The sequence below is a fragment of the Sarcophilus harrisii genome, chromosome 2 (assembly GCF_902635505.1).
Source record: "Sarcophilus harrisii chromosome 2, mSarHar1.11, whole genome shotgun sequence".
Lineage (NCBI taxonomy): Eukaryota > Metazoa > Chordata > Mammalia > Dasyuromorphia > Dasyuridae > Sarcophilus > Sarcophilus harrisii.
This window is the reverse complement of record NC_045427.1, coordinates 57,371,774-57,392,605: the sequence shown is the minus strand read 5'-3', so window position 1 is coordinate 57,392,605 and position 20,832 is coordinate 57,371,774. Positions and strand designations below refer to the sequence as shown.

General features: G+C 52.1%; 3 protein-coding genes and 1 long non-coding RNA gene across 6 annotated transcripts in view; 2 read left to right on the top strand and 2 right to left on the bottom strand.

Annotated features, from left to right (window-relative positions):
• The window catches only part of C2H16orf70 (chromosome 2 C16orf70 homolog), a 47,112-nt gene extending 44,160 nt beyond the window's left edge, over positions 1-2,952 (top strand). The window contains exon 16 of the mRNA XM_031950306.1: positions 416-2,952. Within this exon, the coding sequence (XP_031806166.1) occupies positions 416-502 (87 nt within the window). The 3' untranslated portion in view covers positions 503-2,952. The remainder of the gene's footprint in view (positions 1-415) is intronic.
• Positions 1,862-7,345, bottom strand: B3GNT9 (UDP-GlcNAc:betaGal beta-1,3-N-acetylglucosaminyltransferase 9). Of its 3 annotated transcripts, none has more exons than XM_031950307.1 (2): positions 7,162-7,345; positions 1,862-6,148 (listed from the first exon to the last, which is right to left on the bottom strand). In XM_031950307.1, the coding sequence occupies exon 2, from the start codon at positions 6,095-6,097 to the stop codon at positions 4,901-4,903; it is 1,197 nt and encodes a 398-aa protein (XP_031806167.1). In that variant the 5' UTR covers positions 6,098-6,148; positions 7,162-7,345; the 3' UTR covers positions 1,862-4,900. The 3 variants fall into 3 exon arrangements, with proteins under 3 accessions (XP_031806167.1, XP_031806169.1, XP_031806170.1); XM_031950309.1 differs by lacking the exon at positions 7,162-7,345 and adding an exon at positions 6,657-6,867; XM_031950310.1 differs by lacking the exon at positions 7,162-7,345 and adding an exon at positions 6,694-6,867.
• A 50-nt stretch (positions 7,346-7,395) lies between these two features.
• On the top strand, positions 7,396-10,318 carry LOC105749111. The gene is made up of 3 exons (XR_001120366.3): positions 7,396-7,658; positions 8,288-8,452; positions 9,925-10,318. It is a non-coding gene; the product is annotated as an uncharacterized LOC105749111 (long non-coding RNA).
• Positions 10,319-11,654: 1,336 nt separating this feature from the next.
• Positions 11,655-20,787, bottom strand: TRADD (TNFRSF1A associated via death domain). The gene is made up of 5 exons (XM_031950311.1): positions 20,728-20,787; positions 16,324-16,495; positions 13,459-13,739; positions 13,120-13,318; positions 11,655-12,477 (listed from the first exon to the last, which is right to left on the bottom strand). The coding sequence occupies exons 2-5, from the start codon at positions 16,484-16,486 to the stop codon at positions 12,155-12,157; spliced, it is 966 nt and encodes a 321-aa protein (XP_031806171.1). The 5' UTR covers positions 16,487-16,495; positions 20,728-20,787; the 3' UTR covers positions 11,655-12,154.
• Positions 20,788-20,832: the final 45 nt, after the last annotated feature.

Here is a 20,832-nt window from a genome sequence, read left to right as displayed (position 1 = left end):
GTAGCTGCATTCCAACATAACTGATTTCTTTTGTAAATCTATGTATTTTATGTTTTAAAAACCCTTCTGAGGTGTTCGTAGCCTTCACCCACCTTCCAAAGGGATCCATGACACATAAGCATGCCTGATTCTGGCCAGCCTCCTCATTGTACAAAGGAGCAACAGGTTAGATTGAAGAGATTTAGTGGAAGGAAGGGCAGGTAGGCTCAGAGTTGTGACTCTTGGGCTTTTTTTAGACTATAGAATTTGAGAGTTGAAGGGTTCCATAGATCTTAGAACACAAAGTCACAGCTGGAGGAGACTCTAGAGCTTAATGGAATTGAACCTGGATGGCTGTGTCCTGTGGAGGCCGTCTAATAGCATCCCAGATGGGATGTGGGGGTGTTGGCTCTGACCCTTGCCTCTCCCTGCCCAGGTCATGCAGAACAACCACATAGCGTCAGTGACCCTGTATGGCCCGCCTAAGCCCAGCGCACACATGAGGACAGCGGAGCTCCCATGAAGGACACCTCCTCCTCAGCTCTCCCCAGGCCTGACCGTACAGCGTGCCTTGACTTGCTGCCCCTTGTGGAGAAGGGAACACTGAGGGGGTTTTTCTTTCTTTTGACCCTCCTAGTGGCAGCGCAGAGCGGGTAGCCCCCAACTCTTCCCTGCAACGTGGAAGCCGTGGTAAAGGAACTGAAGCTAGTGGTAGGAGGACTTGGCCCAATCAGCCCAGCCTCCAGGGGCTGATTTCTTCTTCTTCCCTGGCAGGAAGGTGATAGGGTGGGGTGGGCAGGGGGGCACAACTGCTGAGGGCACAAAGTGACTGCAAAGATTTAGAAGCACAAACTCTGAACTCTGAAGCATCTGGACACAGGTATCAATTAGTCTGTGCGTTTGTGTTGCCGTGTTGATGTAGTAGTCACATTTAAGAAAGCAAAGTTATATCTACTTATACATAAAATCCTATATCTACATAGAGAGAACATACACGGTCATCCTGGGGCCCCAGGGGACAAATGTGCATATATGTCCTGACCTGTGGCACCGTGTGAATCTCTGTGTAACTTTCAAACTACAAGCAAGTCGCATGTGCGTATTACTTGATTGTGACATTTGCACTACATCCACTTTAATGACTTGATAACTAACTGCATTAACCTTGAAGAGGTTCTTCTGTGGCCTGAACTGGCTGGTGGCCAGGTTAGGATTCCACTTAGATGCGCTTTAAAACTTAGATAGAAACACATCTTGAAGAGCAAGTGATCCCATTCTGTTTCCATTCCTCCCTTCCCATGAAACTATCATTGCCAGAATGGTCCATCTTTTCCGTTGTTTTCCTTTTCTCTTTCAGTGTAAGCCAACCCTGGCCCAGGACAGAGTCTCCTCAATGGTTCTAGGACCACTTAGGACCCCAGAGCTTGAGCCCCTGCTGTCAAGGAGGGGAAAGCAGAGGAATGAGGAGCTGCCCTCTCCTGGCATGTTTTCATCCCTCCATTCCCTCTGCATTTTTTATTTCACGCCAAAGTTTTCGCCAAAGACATCCTTTCCCTCTGTTACATTTCAGCATTCTGTACAGTTTGTTCCCCCTAAGCCCGTCTGAAAAGGCCTCTAACCCGAAGACACTGACATACTCTTCCAGCTGGCCCGGGGAGTTGGAACCCCCTATACAGGTCTCTTTGGGGAAAGTAGAGTCTCTAAAAATAATTAACCCTTTTTAGGAGAGAGGAAAAAAAAACAAATTGACAAGAAATGTATAATTTTATCCCATTTTTAATATTTTGATGTAGCAACTTGTGATACATAGACAACAATTTTGTGAGGTTTTTCAAATGTGTGTACAGATTTTTGTAAATAAGACATTTTTTGTAACTTTAACTCATGTACAGTATAATCCTAAATAGTTTACTGATGAATGAGATAGTAGACTGGAACCTAATGTTTTTGGATCCAGGAGCAGGGGAAAAGTGTGCATGTGCGTGCGTGTGTGTGTGCGTGTGTGAGTGTGTGCTTATGGGATTCCTGTTACTTTGTCATCTTCCTATGGGCTGTGACATTCTAGACTGTCTGACTGAAACCACAATTGGGAATCTACCTGCCAAGGGCCAAGGAAATAAAGGACTATTAGGAGCTACCTCTCTTGAAGGTGACCCCTTGCCTGATTCCCTGCCTGCTGGCTCTCCCTGCTATCCCTCCTCGCCTTTAATCGCCTTGGTTCTGTAGCCCTTGTACATTCCCCAGAGATATGTGTGTCCTGAAAGGCTAATAAAGCGGGGCTCTCCCTTGGGCACTGGCTGGTGCACAGCACAGTGACTAGGTATCATTGCTTCTTGGTCATGTCCTTTTGGTGCTTTCTGGGAATGGAACCACAGAGGTCCCCTGGGAGCCTTTGACATGGGAGGTCAGATTCTTGTACCTGCCAGAAACTTAGCTCAGTTGGGAGTCTGGCTACCTCTCCCTGTGGCCATAGCATTTGAACCAGTGTCTTCGGGTGCATAAAGGTCAGGGAATACCCAAGATGGGTATTCCCTTCCTGTCAATGTGGAAGGGCCCAGAAATGTGATGCTGCTTTTTCAAGGGTCTTTCCTTGTCTCTTAGCTGTGAAATGTTCCTGTGCTCCACCGTCATTACTTTATCACCAGGTGGGAAATAGTTATGTTCCTCAAGCTTCCAGCAAGCCTAGCTGCTTGCTGTGGGGGAACTTGTCTGTTCTCAGCTTCTCACACCATAGATTATGTCAGACTTCAAATCAGCCCACCCACCTCCCAGCTTCTTGGCTCCTATAAAGGACTGAACTAGGCCAGCTTCTTCCTTCCAAACTAGACCTTACCCCAGTCACAGTTATTGTTGCCAAGCTCTCGTCCTGGAGCCCAGATCACCAGTGGCTTTTCATAGTGAGTAGAACTCACCCAAAGTTGACCCTGTACCCACCTCTTTGTCCTGTTCCAAGTATCCACACTCTTAAGTCTAGTTCCTCCAAGAAAAATACTAGATCTGCCAATAAGTGAGAGTTCTGGCCATTTCTCCAGGAGTCTATAGATTACTAAGGTTCTGGGACAATTTTCAGTTCAATAAATTAATTAAATAACTACTTTGTGTACAAGGCCCTGGGAGAAGTAGACAGGGATGGGGAGACGGGACTCTGATAGAGGGAATGCAAACCCTACCCCCAAAATGAAAGGTTGTGGGAGGGAAGGAGCCCCTTAAATCAGTAAATTTTGCTACTGACCGTAGGAACTAAAACTTCTGCTGGTCCATTTCTCAGATAAGGGAAATGACTCCTGACTTCACTTCCAGAGCCAACTGTGATACAGTAGCAAGAATGCTTGAAGTCCAAAGACCTGGGTTTTAATGGCTGTGCTGCTCAAATTGGGGGAGTTAACCTCTCTGGACCACTCTTTCCTCAACTTTGTAGTGCCCTAAATCTTTGATGTTCTTATATTCCACATTACCTGGTCCTGATTCTTGCAGAAGGTGTTGAAATTTAAGACAGATGTCCAAAATGTTCCTCTAGGAAATCTACTTGGAAGTCTACTTATGTTAGCCTGAATTAGATCAATATAGTAAGGGGGAGAGGGAGGGACAGGTAGGTTAAAGTATTTCAAAATCCATACAAGGATTTGGGGGGATTGTCGATCAAGAAACTTTCATTAAGCATTATGTGTCATATTATAAAAACTTAACACTGGGTTAAGTGTCCTGGATACAAAGAAAAAGCAAAAAAAAAAAAAAAGCCCTGCACTCTTTAAGAGTTCCAGATAGAGAAGATGCACATAATAAAGACCTATCCACAGTCACTCAGAAAGTAATTGTAGAGGAAATAGCACTAGCCCTGAAAAGACTGACCTGTAAGTCCCTCCCCTCTGACCAAATTCTCTATCCAAGCCACTATGTATTTGAGGCTTACATGAAGTTAGAAAGGATGACAGCAGATGTTCAGGGAGAAAACCAGGATCTTTAGAAGCGGAGAGCATTAAGGAGCTCTACATTCACATACATACAGCCAAATGTGCAAAAGCACCTTTCTCCATACAGAAGTAAGCCTAGGGAGTAGGCTGCCTTCTCCAAGCTGGATCCTGCCAATGCTGTTGCCCTCACCCCTGGAGTCAGGAAGACCCGAGTTCAAATCCACCCAAGGACACAACCCTAGTATGACCCTAGGCATGTCACTTAACCCCAATTGTCTCGCACAAAAATAATCTAGAGCAAGAATTGGATATTTGTCAGGGGGCAGCTTCCAAATAAGGTGAAGAGAGTTAAGGTGTGGGATGAGATGGGGTATGGAAAGGCAGACTGGCTTCCCTCAAAGCTCAGAAAATGCGGTTGAGATTCCTGGCTCTATGCCAAAAGCTGCCCTGGGCGCCCTCCCCTTTTGTGACTGGCTGATGACCTGGCTGGGCCAATTCCTCTAGACCTAGCTTTGCAGTCCAGCATTTGAGAAACAGACTTGTGTGAAGCTACTGGGCAGTCCAGGTTGGACCAGTGGGAACGTTAATGGGCCTACCCAGAGGTCCTTGGCAGAAAGCTCAGCTCAAGCCATTCGAGCACGAACTCTCCATGTTGGAGATTCTTGTGGGTCCGAATGGTATTCCACCTAACGGGGAGGCTCCCCCTTTGTATTTCATTATTCATGTGAGATCCTTGAAGGAAGAGACCAGCCGGCTTTTGTCCATCTCAAGTGCCTCGGACAGAGCTTTAAAAGATTAACAAGGTGAGAATTGGTGTCAACAAGTTTTCCTTCGGCTCTGCTGACATCCAAGGACCAGATAATTAAAAGTGAGCTTGTTACCAGCAAGCAAAGGCCTTCGTTTTACAGGCAAGGAAATAGGGTTCGGAGATGTTCGCGCGCGGCAGGGCTGGGAGGACCCCAGCTCTTTAACACTGTGCCCCTCCTCCGCTCCCACCCCTGGCTCGGCCGCTAAGAGCCCCAGCGGAAGGGCTTCGGGGCCGTGCGCCTTCGAGCGCAGTCGGGCCCTGGCACCGCGTGCAGCATCTGCCACATGAGCCAGATGTCGGCTGCCGACAGCCCGTGCACCAGCACCAGCTCGCGGTAGAAACAGGGGTCGAAGGTGCGCAGGTGCGGGGCGGCCGAGGGCCGCTCGATGCCGAAGGTGCGGAACGCCTGGTGCGGCTCGGGCGCCAGGCGCAGGCGCTGCAAGCACATGCCCAGGAAGACGTCGTCGATGGGGAAGAGCTCCACCTGAGCGCAGGCCGCCGCCAGCCTCCGGAGCGTGGCCCCGGACAGCACGAAGCCCCCGCCTCCCGCGTAGGCCGGGTAGGCGCCCAGCCCGTACACGCCCTCGGGGATGTAGTATTTGCTCTCCCGAGCGCGGATGGGCCGCGCCTGCAGGATCACGTCCCCGGCCAGAAGGTCCTGGGACGGGTCCCGGGTCGCTACGAACTCGAGCAGGTTCTCCATGTGCACGAACACGTCGTCGTCGCCCTTGAACACGAAGCGCGCGTCGGGGCAAAAGGCGGACGCCCAGTCCAGGAAGTGGATTTCCTTCAGGGTCAGGTTGAAGAAGGTGTCGTCAAAGGCCCAGAGCAGGATGTCCCCGTAGGCCAGACCCTCGGCCCGCAGCAGGCCCTCCTGGGCCTGCGCCCCGGCCCGGCCCCGGGGGATCCCCAGCAGGAAGACCCGGCGCACCCGCGCCCCGCGCACCTCCCCCTCGGCCCCCCAGGTCTTCCGCACGACCTCCCTCCGCTCGAAGTCCGCGGCCACGGACTTCACGGCGATGAGCAGGTCCGGCCCCGGGCCGCCCGGAAGCCCCCTGCACTTCTGCGGCTGATTGATGAGCAGCGGGAAGCGCCTCTTGTCCTTGTCCCGCAGGTAACGCCGGAAGTCGAAGGGCCCCGAGGGCGTCGGGGGCGGCGGCGTGTCCCCCTCGTAGGCGGCCTGCTCGGCCCCGGCCGCCGGGAAGGCGCGCACCACCTGCGGTCCCCAGCCAGGGCGCGTGGGCAAGGGCGGAGGGGCCGGCCCGGCGGCCATCCGGGGCCGGCCGCCGGCCAGGCTGCCCGCGGGGGGCCCCTGCTCGCGCTGCGAGTAGAGGAGCAGACAGAGCGCGGTGGCCAGGAGCAGGGTGAGTGCAGCGTCCGCCTTCCTCCTCAGCCTCATGGTCTTGGCCCCCCCGAGCCTTCGTCAAGACCCCGTGCCTCTGGCGACCGCCTGCGGGAGAGAGAACGAGGGCACAGCTGGCGGGACCACGGGAAGAAGGGTCTCCCCTGCCAGCTCCTCCCTGACGTTGTGCCTCCTTCCAGCTTGGAGTCCCGTCTCACCCTGACCACCTGCGGGGCCCAGGGAAAGCGGAGGAGATGGCGCCCAGTTCGCTCTCTCCCAGGCTAACGGGCTGCCCTCAGCTACAGCCCCTAAAGCGCCTCCCTTGGCCCCCACTACCCCGGCCCGGAGCCACAGGTCCACACCCACCCAGGTGTTTTCAGCCGGACGCTAACAGGCACCCGGCGCCTAGCGAAGGCCGGCTACAGCGAGTCCCTTTGGCTGGAAGGAGCCCCCACCCAATCCCGGTTTCAGGCCCCAGAGATGCCTTCATCTTTAAATGTGTGGGTCGGGGAACCCCCAACAAACAAGGGGAGAAGCGATGTGGAACTGTGGCTGAGTTGGTGGCTGGTCCTTTTAGGAAAAATGAGGAGCACGTCCCCCTCCCTTCCACACGTACCCCTCCTATTGAAGTCCCAGGGGGCTATATTCCTCACCCCCTCTCTCAATCCCAGCTCCAGGAAATCACAGGCTTGGCCAACTCTTGAAGGGTTCATCCCCTTTCCCGATCCCCTCCCTATAAAAATAGTGCTCTCTCGGGCCCTCCCCCGAGCTCTGCCAGTTCCCGAGGAGAAAGTCCCGCCCAGAATCCGGGCCGTTCCTCCTGGCGCGTTCTCGGGATCCCTGCTTTGGGCCCGGAACCCCACCTAGCCTAGCCTGGCTTCTGAGAAAGATGAGGGATTGGGGGCGGGGGGCTGACCCTTCCCGGGTTAATAACAAGCAAAGGCTGAACCACGGCCACCACAACTCTCCTGTTCCCGCTGCCGCCCAGCGTCGAGCTGCCTTCCTTCCCGACTCGGCAAACCGCTGCCCTTGCCGCTTCGCGGCTGCGGAGGCTCGGGACCCCCGCACACTCAGACGGCCGGGCCGGGCCGGGCCCCGCCGACCCTGTCCCGCGTACTCACCGGCGCACTCAGGTCGGGCTCCGGGGCCGGGCCCCGGGCCACGGGGCTACGCTCGGCCGCCCCTCTCGCTTCCGGCATCTGGGTCCCCGGGAACGGGCGTGCGGAGCCCGGGCAGCCCCAGCGCCGAAGTGGAGTCTGCGAGTGCAACGTTGGCAGGGCCAGCGCAGGGGAGGGGAGAGGAAGCAAAGGGGCCAGCCGCCGCGTCACGTGGCTCCGGCAGATGTGGGAGCCGGGGGCTGGGGAGGCTGAGAGAGCACAGCTGGAGGGAGGGCTCTGCTCTGCTGCCCCGCTCGCTTAACTGTCGGTGAGCCGAGCCGTGGGAAGACTGCCTGCCCGGCCTCCGCCAGGCCCCGGAGACGGACCCAACGGGGCTGCCTTCCTCCGGGAGGGCCCTCAGCACAGCGTACCCCGCTAAGCGCTGCTCTGCGCCACGGGTCAGCCGCGGAGACCCTGGGGCTGCGTGGGAGCTGCGAGGCTCCAGGCCTGCCCGGCTCTAGGTGAGTCGTTTCTCCTCTCTGGGGGAAAAAGGGAAACGTCACTGCCTTTCGGGGAGGTGGGATTTTGTGAGGAAAGCGGTTTGACAACTTTCCCTGTATTCTGTTATTCTGTTGCAATACCAGTCTTATTGTTATAGCACTATAACTCAGAAGTTAAGAGAAGGCCGGAGGGGTCAGGGAAGAGGGATCATGAAGGGAGTGAGAGGAGAGTCGGGCCTTTGGAGAATAGAGAGCTTGAGGGTCATGCAGAAAATCTGGGGTCTGTGTATTTATAGAAATAGGATGTGGATGTGGATGCAAGCCAGAGGCATGGAGAGAAGCATCATAGGCTCTTTTGGCCAGTCCCTCCCTTCAGTGCTCGGTGAGGGAAAGGGACTAGGCCATCTCTTAAGGTCTGAGGGGCTTACAGGTTAGGAAGCCAAGTAAAGCCCACCTCCAGCTGCCTGCTGGACATGTATAGGCTCATAACCCATTAGAGTGGAAAGGGACCTTTGGGCTCAAGGCACATCCCTCTGCTCCTCAAGCTTCAGTCACTGGGTGATCAGAGCAGAGGCTTCAAGTAGATTTGATCTTACCAACAAGGGCACTTCCTCCAAGGCTGCAGATGACAACCCCTCCATCTCTTCTAGGTGATTCTCAACCAGTCCATCCCATAAAACATGGACTTTCCATCAGTTATGCCTCCTGCCTGAAACATCCACCAGCTCACCTTTTCTGATCATGACTGGCAGCCTTGCTTGGTAACAGGTGGCAATCTCTTCAAACCTACTCATCATGTGCCTCTTCACTGACCTGTAAGTGATTTTCAACTTTTATTCTTTTAAAAACTGTGATGTTCCAAGATCCACAGCTACGCAGTATCACCAGAAGGGTGTCAGTGTGGGAAGAAATAAAGAAAAAGAGAGAGAAAAAAAAGAGAGAGAGAGAGAGAGAGAAAGAAGAATCAGTACTTGAGAATCTTGTTTCATAGTTAGATGGTGCAGTGAGGAATCTGAGGTCAGAAGACCAGAGTTCAAATCCAGCCTGAGATACTTATTACCTCTGTTATGACTTAGTTTTTCAGTCTGCAAAATGGGGAATAACATTAGCAACTACCTCCCAGGGTTGTTATGAGGCTCAAATGAGATAATTTTGCAAATCTTGAAGTGCCTATTTAAATACTATTTATTTCTTTTTGTCACTACTTAAATACTATTTATTTCTATTTTCTACTATTTATTTAAATACAAACTATTAGGAAATTCCCTCCTACAGACGCAAAGTGATTTCCTAATATATCATAAGTAGCACGGACAGGATTTTAACTCAGGATTCCAAATTTCCAAGGAAGATAAGCAGTTCTAAACCGTTTTTTATTTATGAAACAGTTTTCTCCCTTTTTTTTTTTTTCTTCCTTCTCACCAACCTGAATTTGAGTTAGAAGGGGCCTCAGTATACATCTAATTCAACCAATACCCCCAAATGCCCTTGTTTAAACACTAGTCTTTTAAGGCCTAAGCAAATGGAGGGGCCTTCCTCCTCCAGCACACAGATGTTTCTCCTTCCTATATTGCTTATTGTCTGTATGCCTTGATTGCCTTTTACAGTTCAGGGCACTGTTGGTCACAAAAGGCCTTGATAATCTGGAGATGCTCCAGAGAGGCAGAAGAGATGAAAAGCGTCAAATTTAAGTTCTATCATTAATTCAAAGAACTGAGGATGTTCAGCCAAGGGAAGACCCCCCAGTCCATCACAGATGTCTTCAAGTATTTGAAAAGTTGTCAGATGGGGCAGCTAGCGGGCATAATGGATGGAGCCCTGGAGTCAGGACCACCTAAATTCAAATGCAGCCTGAGATGCTTAACAATTATTAGCTGTGAGACCCTAGGCAAGTCACCTAACCCCAACTGCCTCGCCAAAATAAAAAAAAAAGAAAAAAGAAAAAAGAAAGGTGGTCAGATGAAGAAGGATCAGTCTTGTTCCATCTGGCCCCAGAAAACAGGACTAGGAAGCTTTAAGGGGTGTTGGTAGCAAAAAGGCAGTTTTAGGTTTGGTGTCCAGAAGGGCCTATTTGCTTTCAGAGCTAGGCCAGAATGTCATGAGTGGGTTCTTCCTCACCAGAGGTCTTTAAGCAGGATGACCACTGTTGGATGGGTGATGGCCAGTGGGAGCCCTTCAACCTCTGGAGTAAACCTGCCTGGTATTATCACTTAGCTTTCTACAGAAGTCCTCTCTCTAGTTAGACTCTTAAGTTCTCTGAGAACAGGAATAATCTCTCTCTAAACAGATTCCACTTCCTGAAGGCTGGATACCTAGGCTTCTCCACAAGGGAAAGGGTAGAGACAAGACTGGGAAGAAAACTTGCTTCTGAGATGCTCCGATTTTCTGCCAGGCCTGAGGATGGCCATGACCTGGCCATTGAGCCCTGAACACAGAAATCCTGTCCCCAGTGAGCCTAACGAGCTACAGGGAAGAGAATGACCCACAGTATTTCTCAGAAATAGAGGGAGCCAAATACACAGGAATGTATGACCCCGAGACTCATACATAAGACAAAGGGACAAAGTCACCCACCCACCCCTCCCTGCTAGTTAGAGCTCCTCTAGTACTCCCAAGTGATTATGTTGCAAAATTATCCCTCTTAGTTCTGCTCAACTGTTTCCTCAGAGTCCAAATTTCAGTGAAAGGGTATGAAAAGATTAAATTAATTCATACTATAATGTGATTGATCTTTGGTCTAGAGCAGAGCTTAAATTGAGTCACAATCGCATATGGGGTCGTTTATGGGTGGGGTCTCAAAAATATGATTTATTATCAGTAAATGTTTGATTTGTATACCTATTCAAATAAAAATTTCTCAGGCAGAAAAGGAACAAGTGGAGATGTTTTAAATCTTTTAAGACTTCTACTTTTAAGATGAATTCCTTAACCCAAAGTAAAATCTAATTAGTTAAATTTTTGAGAGGTTTTTTTTAAAGCACTGATGTCATTCTTTGGGTCCTTTGATCTCTCCGGCTGCTTCTATAAACTTTTACCAAAGAAAAGCGTTTAGCAACTGGTTGCCCTACCTTCAAAAGGCTAGAAGGAAGAGAGTTCAAAACAAAACAAAACAAAACATTATTTTCTCATCGTTCCTTTGGATCACAGGATTTTAAAGCTGGAAATAATTTGAGAGATCATTGTTGCTATTCAGTCATGCCTGACTCTTCATGATCCCATTTGGGGTTTTCTTGGCAGAAATACTGGAGTGGTTTCCTTCTCCAGTTCATGTGACAGATGAGGACTTGTCCAGGATCCCACAGCTAGAAAGTGTCTGAGACCTCCTGATTTCAGGCCCCGCCTTCCTTCCTGACCCTCGAGGTTACCTTCTATCTGCTCCTCATGCTTTTGTACTGATGTATGCATGTGTGCATTGTCTCCCCTTACAATGTAAGTTCTAGAATTGTTTCAGTCTTTAAAGCATCTCCCTCACCTAGCATAATGCTTGGCACATAGTTGGCACATAATTAATGCTTATTGATACACATGTACCAATACCCTGTTCGGGGAAGTGTAGGGAAGTCCTGCTGCCCCCTCCTTTATCCCCTCTCCCCACTCCACCCCAGCCCCCAGCATGTGCATTGGTTTCAAAGAGCAGAGACTGGTATTTTTTGGTTTGTTTTTCCTGTTTAAAGTTGGCTGGATTGGCAGAGTGCATGGAATCAAAAAAACTTGAGTTCAGACACCTACTAGCAGGGCAAGCCACTTCATCTTGTTTGCCTCAGTTTCCTCATCTGTCAAACGAGCTGGAGAAGGAAAGGGCAATCCGTACCGGTATCTTTGCCGATAAAACCCCAAAGGAGTCACCGCTGAACAACAACTATCCTGAGCAAGTCATTTAATTTCTCTCAGCCTTGGTTTCCTTAGCTGCAAAATGGAGATAATAGCACCAACCTTCCAGGGTTGCGTTAATGAGGATCAAATGAGATAATGAGTAGGATGCTTTGCAGACCTTAAGGTATTACTCGGTGTCCCAAAAGTCTTAGGGAAAGGTTAAGCTTTAATTGCTGTATAAATATCATTAAAGCTTTCTCCCGGGTTTTTTCTCTCCCCCTTCGTGCACCTCCCTGCCTTAGCCCAGACTATTGTTGTCGAGTCCAAGTCACAGGCCCTTTGCTTTCTGTTCTGTTCAGCTGTGTTCTGCTGAACAGGCTTCTCTGGGGTGCAGGGAGCCCGGGCGTGGGGCGTCTTCAAAGTGCTTTGGGCTGGAGTCGGGACAATGGATGGCTGTCGGTGGGGGGGAGGGGGGCACCGTTGGTGTGCGAGAGACCTCAAAGGCTGGGAGATGGGCAGGAGCCCGAGCCCTCGTCTCTCCTCCAGTTCTCTCCGATAAAGTGGGGTCTCCGCAGCGGCTCGGGGCCCTTCCCCCCTTCGGCTACGGACAAATCAGGTGTGCCCCCCTTAAGTCCCAGAGGTCTGGATCGCGCTGGCTCGAACCGGTGGGGCCGGGCAGGGCCTTGGGCAGCCTCCCGAGCCGGCTAATCCTGTTCTGCCTCCCGTTCCTGGTCCTTGCGCTGTCCCGGCAGCCCCAGCAGGTCCTCCGCCAGGCTGGTGAGGCCGCTCTGATCTAGCGCCTCGACGAGGCGCTGCAGGGTGGCCCGGCGGCCCTCGGCCAGCTTAAAGCGGTGCAGCAGCTGGAAGGCCTGCTCGTACAGCCCGTCGCGGTCGTAGTCGTAAGCCAGGGACTCTAGGTCGTGCTCCCGAAGAGCCCTGCAGTTGAGCGCCCGGCCCACCGTCCGCCAGTTGCGGCCCACGGAGCGGGCGAACTTCTGTCTGTCCTCCAGGGTCAGCGGACGGTTAGCTGCGGAAAGGAGAGGGGTGAGCCCCGAGGGAGGCCCCTGGGCGCTAGGAGATGTCCCCGGGCCGGCACCCCGGGCCCCCGACCAACCCAGGGATTCCCGGCAGACATCCGAGGTAAACCCACCCCTACCCGTACGAAACGAGGGTTTCGGTTCTCCATCCCTCCTTCGTTAAACCACTCACCAAACCGCTGGCCCTGGAACTCAAAGTACTGTGCACACGCGGGCAAACAAAGATTTCCCCCCCAACAAGCCGTCGATTACCGCCGCCGCCGCCCTCTGCCTCTTGGATAATACAAGAGTTGCCTCCCTTTTGGACAGCTCCAATAATCCCGGGCCCGCGCCCATTTCTGACTTTAGATAATCCCCAAATTGCCCTTCCCTCCCAGGGCAGCCAGCATACGCAGTCAGTGTTCTCCTCCCGCGCATCCCCAGAACCCACTTCTCCAAGAATCCCCGCTTCCCACCCATCGGGACCGTCCCTTTCCTGGCTGCCCTGGAGAAAGCCACAGCTCTCGGAATCTGCTCCCGCCAGCGGCTTGGATCCCCCCCCCCCCCGCGCCCCCTTTCCTGAGGCAGGCGCCCGGGCAACATCAGTAACTAGCGAACCCTCCCTCCGCCCCGGGGCTCGTTAAACCACTCACCAAACCGCTGGCCCTGGAACTCAAAGTACTGTGCACACGCGGGCTGGGGGGTCTCGGGGGCGGGGGCCTTGGGAGCAGGGGTCTCGGGGGCGGGGGCCTGCGGGGCCGGAGGCGAGGATCCGGGGCCCCCGGGATCGCAGGTCAGGCTCCGGAAAGCATCCTCCAGTTCGCCTATCTCCTCATCGCGGAGCCGGTCCGGCTGGGAAGAGGGAGGGAGGGAGAGGAAAAAGGAGGGAAAGCTGAGTTCGGGGTCGGCTCCACCTGACCCGACAGCCTCCGGACTGTGGCCCGCCTCCGGGGCCCCGCCCCGCCCCCCTTCCCCAGCCCGGCAGGGCGCACCTTGGCCTGATGGATGCAGAGCAAGCAGCGCTCCTCCTCCTCCAGCATCAAGTCCAGCCGCTGGGAGCCCACGCGGAGCTCCAGGCGCAGCGGCAAGTGCTGGGCCAGGCCGAGCGCCGTGCCCAGGCTGTACTGGAGCGCGTCCCGCAGAGCCCTCTCGCGGTAGCTCTGCAGGAAGCGGCTGCACGGCTCCTGGCCGCAGAACTTCAGCTGCACGATCAGCTGCGGATCGCTGCAGTGGATCTTCAGGATCTGCGCTCCGTCCGGGCTCCCGGTGAATCCTGCAGCGGGCGGGGCGGGGACGGAGAGCCAGCGAGGCCCCGGGGGAGGGTGCGGGCAACTCTGGGTTAAGTCAATTCAGCCACCTCCCACCCAACCCACACACAGCTGCCGAATCCTTCCTACTCCCGAAACCCCGAGTTCCGCGGTGATCTGGAAGGCTTTCTTTGGCAAAGTCACCCTTCCTCCAGACTTGGGTTTCCACATCCATAAAATGAGAAGGCTGGAATAGGGGGTCTCTGAGGTCCCGTCCAGATCTAACATTCTGGAAAGGTCTGGGGCCCTAAGGTAAGCCACAACTCGCCTGAGCCTTAGGAAACGCTTCATAATAATAACAATAATAATAGCATTAAATAGCCCTTTATAAATAGTGCCTCATTTGGTCCGCACAAGAACTCTGGGAGAAAAATACGATTATTATTGCCATTTTACAGATAAGGAAAATGAGGCAGGTAGGTCAAGTGATGACTTATCCAGGGTCCCACAGTTACTGTGTTGTTCGGGTATTCAATCAGGTCCGACTCTTCATCACCCCATTTGTGGTTTACTTGGCAAAAAGATTGGAGTGCTCTGCCATTTCCTTCTCCAGCTCATTTTACAGATGAGGAAACTGAGGCGAACAGAGTGAAGTGATCAGTGTTGTACATGGGGATGGAGGTAGTGGGTTCTCCCATCACTAAAGGTCTCCAGGCAGAGAAAGGCAAGATAGCTATTTGATGTTGGGAGGGGATGATAGGCTCTGAGGTCCCTCACACTCCGGGATTCTGACATTCTAGGGTCCTATCACCCCTGACCCTCTGTGGCTGGCTGCTCCCTGTATGCCAGAGGGAGAGGTGTGTAAGAGAGGAAAAAAGGGCTGTTTGGGCTTGACCTGGGTACATCCCCAGACTGTGGCTCGCTCTTAAAAGTCACACAAAACTATTGTTAAATGGCGGGCTGGCCGGCCTTTGATGCACCTCTAGGTAACAGCTTAGGACCGCCAGCGCCCTCAGCGGCTGACCGAGTGCCCCTCATCCCAGGAAACAGGGGCACCAGAGACAAGCTCACGCCACTCTGGAGCTTCAGGGGCACGGGGTAACTAGAGGCAGATAGCAAAAGGCCTTCTTCCCCAGCAGAGTCACTCATGAGGTAACAATGGGGCCAGTGGTAGAGCACGTCCCATTGGCCCTTTCTCCTGGTGGTCTTCTGTGGAAAACCCACCGATCCCCCTTCTGGAAACAGGGTCTTCTCCCACTGAGCCCTGCCTTGAGAGCTCCCAGAGGCTCCTCTCAGGCTCTCCAGCCTCAGCAGCCAGCCAAACCCAGACCCTGGAGGAGGAGGTAGGGTCGGGTCCCCACGTCTCACCCCTACATCTCAATGCCACAGGGAGGTAAGGGAGCCTTAAGGGGCGACATTCAAAAGCAGAAGAGCTGGGGGAAAGAAAAGACCCGAGGGAGGGAGCAATGAGACAGAGCAGGGAAATCAGGGAAGGTGGAGGCAGACACAGAGAAAGGGAGAAAGAGAAAAGGGATTAGACAATAAGAGGACCCAGAGTCCTCCAAGGAAAGGGTCCCTAAATGTGTTAATCAACATCCAGGTACGGATATGGCCATGCACTGCACGCATTCACAGACGTGCTTGTGCCCACAAACACACACACGTACACGGGCACACATGTGTGCTTGTGTTTGCATGTCATGTGCAGGCGTGTGGCTGCAGTGTGAATGTGTGTGCATGTTTTCACGTGTATGTGTGTTTATTTACATGCATGTTTGTGTTTGCACGTACGTGCACGGTACCGTGGTGTCGTTTGTGGTGCACACATGCATGTGTTTGCATTTGCATGTGCTTTGTTTATACATGTGCACAATATGGCTGTGTTTTATATGTGCAGTGCATGTGTGTTTGTATGTGCATGTGTGTGCCTACATGTGTCTGTGTTTGCATGTATGTGCAGTGTGTGTCTGTGTCTGATGGGGCCGGGCCCCCGATTCTCACAGAAACACACCGACAAGTGGACGTGCTTCCACACACACCCAGTGGCAGGTGCTCACACACACATACACACACACACGTGACACTGAGAGACATGCAAGCCCATGTACATGTTCACATGAAATGCCCCTTGTTGTGCGGGCAAGGTCACATGTAGAGCGTTGCTGGTGTGAGATGGCGAGTCACTTTGAAGAGGAAGAGAAAGCATATTGAGGGGCTGCTCTGCTCTACCCTTGGGGCCTCCTGGTCCCACCTGCCTCCTGGGCCCACCTGCCTCCAGGGCCCACCGGCCTCCTCAGGGTGCTTTAGGTTTGACGGGTAGAATAGCACTGGAGGAGGCTCTTCCCTCACTATGGACATTGCAGTCTGCAGTTGGGAGGAAATCCACTTCTCTCTTCATTTTCTTTTGAGGGAGGGGACGGGGAAGGGACTGTTGCGAGAGGTAAGCTCCCTGAGGCCGAGCCTCGCCCCCACATCTGTACCACCCCCTGGCTCTCCGAAAATAGGACTAATTTTTGCAGGGTTGCTATGGGAAAGGTGGCAAGTCTCCAGATAACCCTGAAATGTGAGCCCTGGCCGTGTGTGTGTGCGCGCCCCCAGACCCATAGTCACCTGCCAGGGCCAATTTAAGGACTCGGAATATTTTCAGCTTCCACTGAGGATCTTGGTAGAGGCTAGGCAGAATGACTTTGTCCATCGAGGATTCCACAAAGAGGTAGGCACTGCCGCTCCACTCCTGGAGGCCGTCCACCATCTTCCTCAAGTCCCCTGCCATCCCGGACTCCTGTAGGTCATGTGGGTCAGTCCCCAGACCCCCAAGTAATCCCAGATCCCAGGATGAGACTGTTCTCCTTTGAAATAAGAGCTGCCCCATTAACTCACGAGACTCCCCAAGAAATACAGCCAACTCCAATAATAAAAACGACTCACATCTAATGGTCCAAGACTTGCAAAAACAATTTACCCAGATTATTGCATTTAATCCTCACAACCACCCCATAAGGTAAGTGCTCTTCTTAGCTCCATTTTACAGATAAGGAAACTGAGGCAGAGAAAAATTAAATGACTTGTCCAGTCAGTAAATCTGTGAATGAATCTGAATCTCAGCCTTTCTGATTGCAGCAGAGTCCAACAACTCCTTGCACTGTGTCATGATGGCTTTCAACAGAACAAAGATCATTCTTCCCCACCCTCAGGGCCCAATTCAGTCACTAGGGTAGACTTTAATACCCTAGAGCAGAATCACAATAAGTAGAGATCCTCCTCAGGGCCGCGGATCAGGGAGCCAGGGCTCCACATGGAAGCCTTTTTATCTTCCTGTCCCCTCCCCTTAGTATAAAATGGAATTGTTGGTAGGGGTGTCTGAACATAGAATGGCAGGGCTGAAGGGCTCCTGGGATATGGTTCTTTGGCGTTGGGAGCTGGTTTCTTATCTCATTTGATCCTCACAACTCTGTGAAGTGGTGCTATTATTATCTCCATTTACAGATAAGGAAATTGAGTGGAGGAGAGTGATTGGCCATGGGTAACACAGCTGGTAAGCGTCTGAATTTGAACCTAGAACTTTTGAACTCCTCTTCTTAACTCCCGACAAACTAGGAAAAGGAAAAAAATGCTAAGTTGCTATCTCATAGCTAACATGGGTCTTCAAAGAGAATGCTTTTAACCTGCCGAGTGCCAGAGCTGAAAGCTACTGACTCACCATAGAATGGGCCTTGGAACCAAAAATACTGGAGGCCCCTGGGGATGTGTGGTCTGGCCAGGGCCCAGCCAAGAGGTGAGGTAGCCGCAGACTAGTCCCCAGCAGCAGACATCGGGCAAAGGGGACCTCATAACTTTCTCAGAATGAAGCCCTGAGGGCTTCCTGGAGATGAGGGAGCCCTCAATTTTTCTCACTTTCATATCCTCCTACCCAAGAGAAATCCCTCCCTCCCTAACCCTGGGAAGTCGCCTCCCTGAAGCCCAGAGAGCGCCAAACTTCCTGTTTTACTCTCTTCTCTATGTTCAGACCCCCTAGCTTTGGGTATTTCTGCTCCAGTACAGATTAAATGGTTTAAGGGGGGGATTGAAGTGGGGATTTCTGTGAAGGAAAAAAGAGAAAGCTGGGAGGGAGAATGAATTCATCCAGAGCACAAGTCCCTATCTCAGCAAAAGATCAAGAATCCCGGGCAAGGCAAAGAATAATCCGTGCCAGGTGGGGCAGCTATAAGGCTGGATTCCTCTACTTCTCCGGGCCAGCAGAAGCTGGGGTGCAGGAGAGATGAAGGGCAGGATAAAATTCATTATGCTTCCCATTTGGGAGGGAGGGATGTTCCAGTGACCAAGGGCATTAGCCATGAGACCAGACCTCATCAGTGGAAAGAATGGCGTTCAACCATTCAGACCTTCAGACCTTTGCAGAGGAGGAAACTAAACCTAGTAGAGGTTAAATGGGTCACTGATAAACTAGTGTCAAAGGCTGGATTTAAACCAGGTCTTCTGGACACCAAGCCCCGGGCTCTCTCCATTTCACTACCTCGATATATTCCAACTATTAGAATGCACTTTGTGAACTTTGGATGTGTCAGATATAATTATTTTGATCATTATTCACTTGAATGGAGTTGTGTGAATGGGAGTAGGAAATTCATTGAGAGGAACTCTTAGAAATTACTGCCACACCCTAATCTTGGAGGAGGAAGTGATTCTTCTCCCTCTCCTTTCTATGGGGAAGTCTTTGGGAAACAAATGAATAGAAGCAAGAGCAAAGTTTAAGCCACTTAGAAAAATATGCTTTTCCTGCAACTCAGTATCTCATTTCCCACCTCAGTGCTTTTGCAACGGCTGTGCTGCCTTTATGGACTGCACCCCCTCCTCACTTTTAACCATTAGAACTCATCAGATCCTTTCCAACAATTAAAGTGTCAACCTTCAGGGAAGCCTTTTATGAGCTACTTCATTTTTAATGGTCTCCTCCTCCCCCTAAGTTTTCAGGGCTGCTAGGTGGTGAAGAACACCAGGCCTGGAATCAGGAAAACCAGAGTTCAAATCTGGCTTTGGACATTTAGAAGCAGTGTGACTTCAAATGCCTTCCCCCTCCCCCCCCCTCCAAAAAAAAAGTGTAGCAAGAGAGCTGAGAGATCATATGATTCATTCTTCACTTTGCAAATGAAAAAACAGGTGCAGAGGTAGGGAATAGCAGAGGCTGGCAGTCCTTCCATCTGACTCCTCACTGCCACAACCACCAGCCTAGTCCAGGCCCTTTCATCTGGACCACTGTAACAACCTCTAGACTGATAGTCTCACCTCCATTTTTATTTCAATCCATCCTTCTCACAGCTACTAAAGTAATCTCCCTAAGGCATCACTTTGACCCTAAGAGCCCTTCTGCTGAGGGTGAGAAAGAAATGGAAGATCCCAAGCAACTGTTTTCAAAAATGAAAGAGAAAATCCACTCCATCAGCTGGTTCAGGTTCAGTGACCTTTCACTGCTTCTTGTTGGTATAAATCATAGCCCAGATAAGTTCTTCAGCCTGACATTTCAGGCTTTGCCTCCACCACGCTTCAACCAATCTTTTCAGTCTCATCCCACCTACCTGGTAGATACATTAGGCACCTGCCAAACTAATTGCACTCAGACTCTCCTACAAAACGTTCACTCTTCTGAGTGGATTTTCAATTTCATTCAAATTCACCCTTATGCCAGCAATACAGGAACCTCCTGCCATACAACACCTATTCCTCAAGGTATACCTTCTACTTGAAGCTTTCCTGATCCTCTCAATCCCAAGAGAGCAGTCCCACATTTGAACTTATAGCACTTAAAAAAGAAAAAAAGAAAAACCCTTTTAATGCATTTAAGCATTTGGACTCCTGGAGGTCTCTTATCATCCCCTACAAATAATTAGAACTCTTCTAAAGTGGAATGGAAGGGAGTGGATTTCCCCTCTGAAGTCTTCAGAGAAAAACAAGATAGTGACTTATTTGGAAGGTGGTAGAAAAAAATTGTCTATTAAGATCAAGTTGGAGTAACTAGGCCCCAAGGTCCCTCTCTACTCTGAAATCCTGTGATTCTGTTATTGTCGTTCTGAAGGTTCAGCGCATTGTATATACAGTGAGCTCTCAAATGTTGGTTAATGACATCCCCCTCCTTCCCTGCTCTTCTTGGCTCTTGTGATAGCTCTGTGCCAGCCACCTTCTTACACCCCCTTTTAACCCATGCTATTAGTCTGTCTTCTTCCTATCCCTTCTTTGGCTTCTTAAGTACCTGCCCCTCTGCCCTTAACTAGGAGTCTCTATTCCAGAGCTCTTTCACACCCAGTAACTTCTGGGGCTGACAGGGCTGCTGGGTAGGGAGGAAATGACAATGGGAAATGAGCCCCGGTCCTAAAGTCCAAAAGGGGAAAGGCTGGGAGTGGGGCGGGGCTGAGCCGGCCCGGTAGTCGCAGACCTCCGAGTACTTGGCCAGAGAGCCGAGTTTGCAAACGGAGGTTTTGTTACCAAGCGATTACTCTCGAACCCCTTCACTTCCCAGGGCCTTACTTTTCCCATCCGCAAGGAAGGGAAATTGACACTTGCACTCAGGGCTGTCCTGAGAAATGCTCTTTGCAAACTTTAACAGCTTCGGAAAGTCGAGCGGTCCGACGAGACCGTGGCCAGAAGAGCGACAGCAGAGGCTCGGAACAACGTCTCCCACGTGGGGCCTGGCCCCGGCAGCCCAAGCCAGCCGGGGAGAAGGCAGGCAGCAGAAGGGAGAAGGGAAGGAAGGAAGGAGGCGGGAGGAAGAGCCTGAAGCCCCCCCCCGTCTCCCGATCACTCCGTTCCTCCAGCCGGGTCCGATGCGCACACAGCCTCCCCACCCCACCCCGCTCCCCAGCTCCATGCCCTGCCCACGCCTGGCACCCCTAAGCAGGCCAAACCTGCCAGAAGGGTCCCACCCTTGCCCCGGCGCCCACGACCGGCCGGCCCCCGCCCGCCGCGCCCCTGCCCTCCTCGCGCCTTGCCTCCTCCCCTCCTAAGTGCCCCGCGGACACTGACCAAGCGGTCCGGCCTTCCGCTGCTTCGGCTCTCGCAGACACCGGTTCTGTCCACCCGTTCTTCCGGGTTTGCGCAGAGCCCAAGGGGAGGGGGAGCAGGGAGGAG

Bases quoted from the DNA above. Each gene is read 5' to 3' on its own strand.
- B3GNT9 (XM_031950307.1), bottom strand. From the start codon at position 6,097: ATGAGGCTGAGGAGGAAGGCGGACGCTGCACTCACCCTGCTCCTGGCC.
- TRADD (XM_031950311.1), bottom strand. From the start codon at position 16,486: ATGGCAGGGGACTTGAGGAAGATGGTGGACGGCCTCCAGGAGTGGAGC. The intron at 13,740-16,323 runs GTGACTATGGGT...CGCCCGCTGCAG, and splicing joins CCTTAAATTGGCCCTGGCAG to GATTCACCGGGAGCCCGGAC. The intron at 13,319-13,458 runs GTGCGCCCTGCC...CCCTCTTCCCAG, and splicing joins TCTGCATCCATCAGGCCAAG to CCGGACCGGCTCCGCGATGA.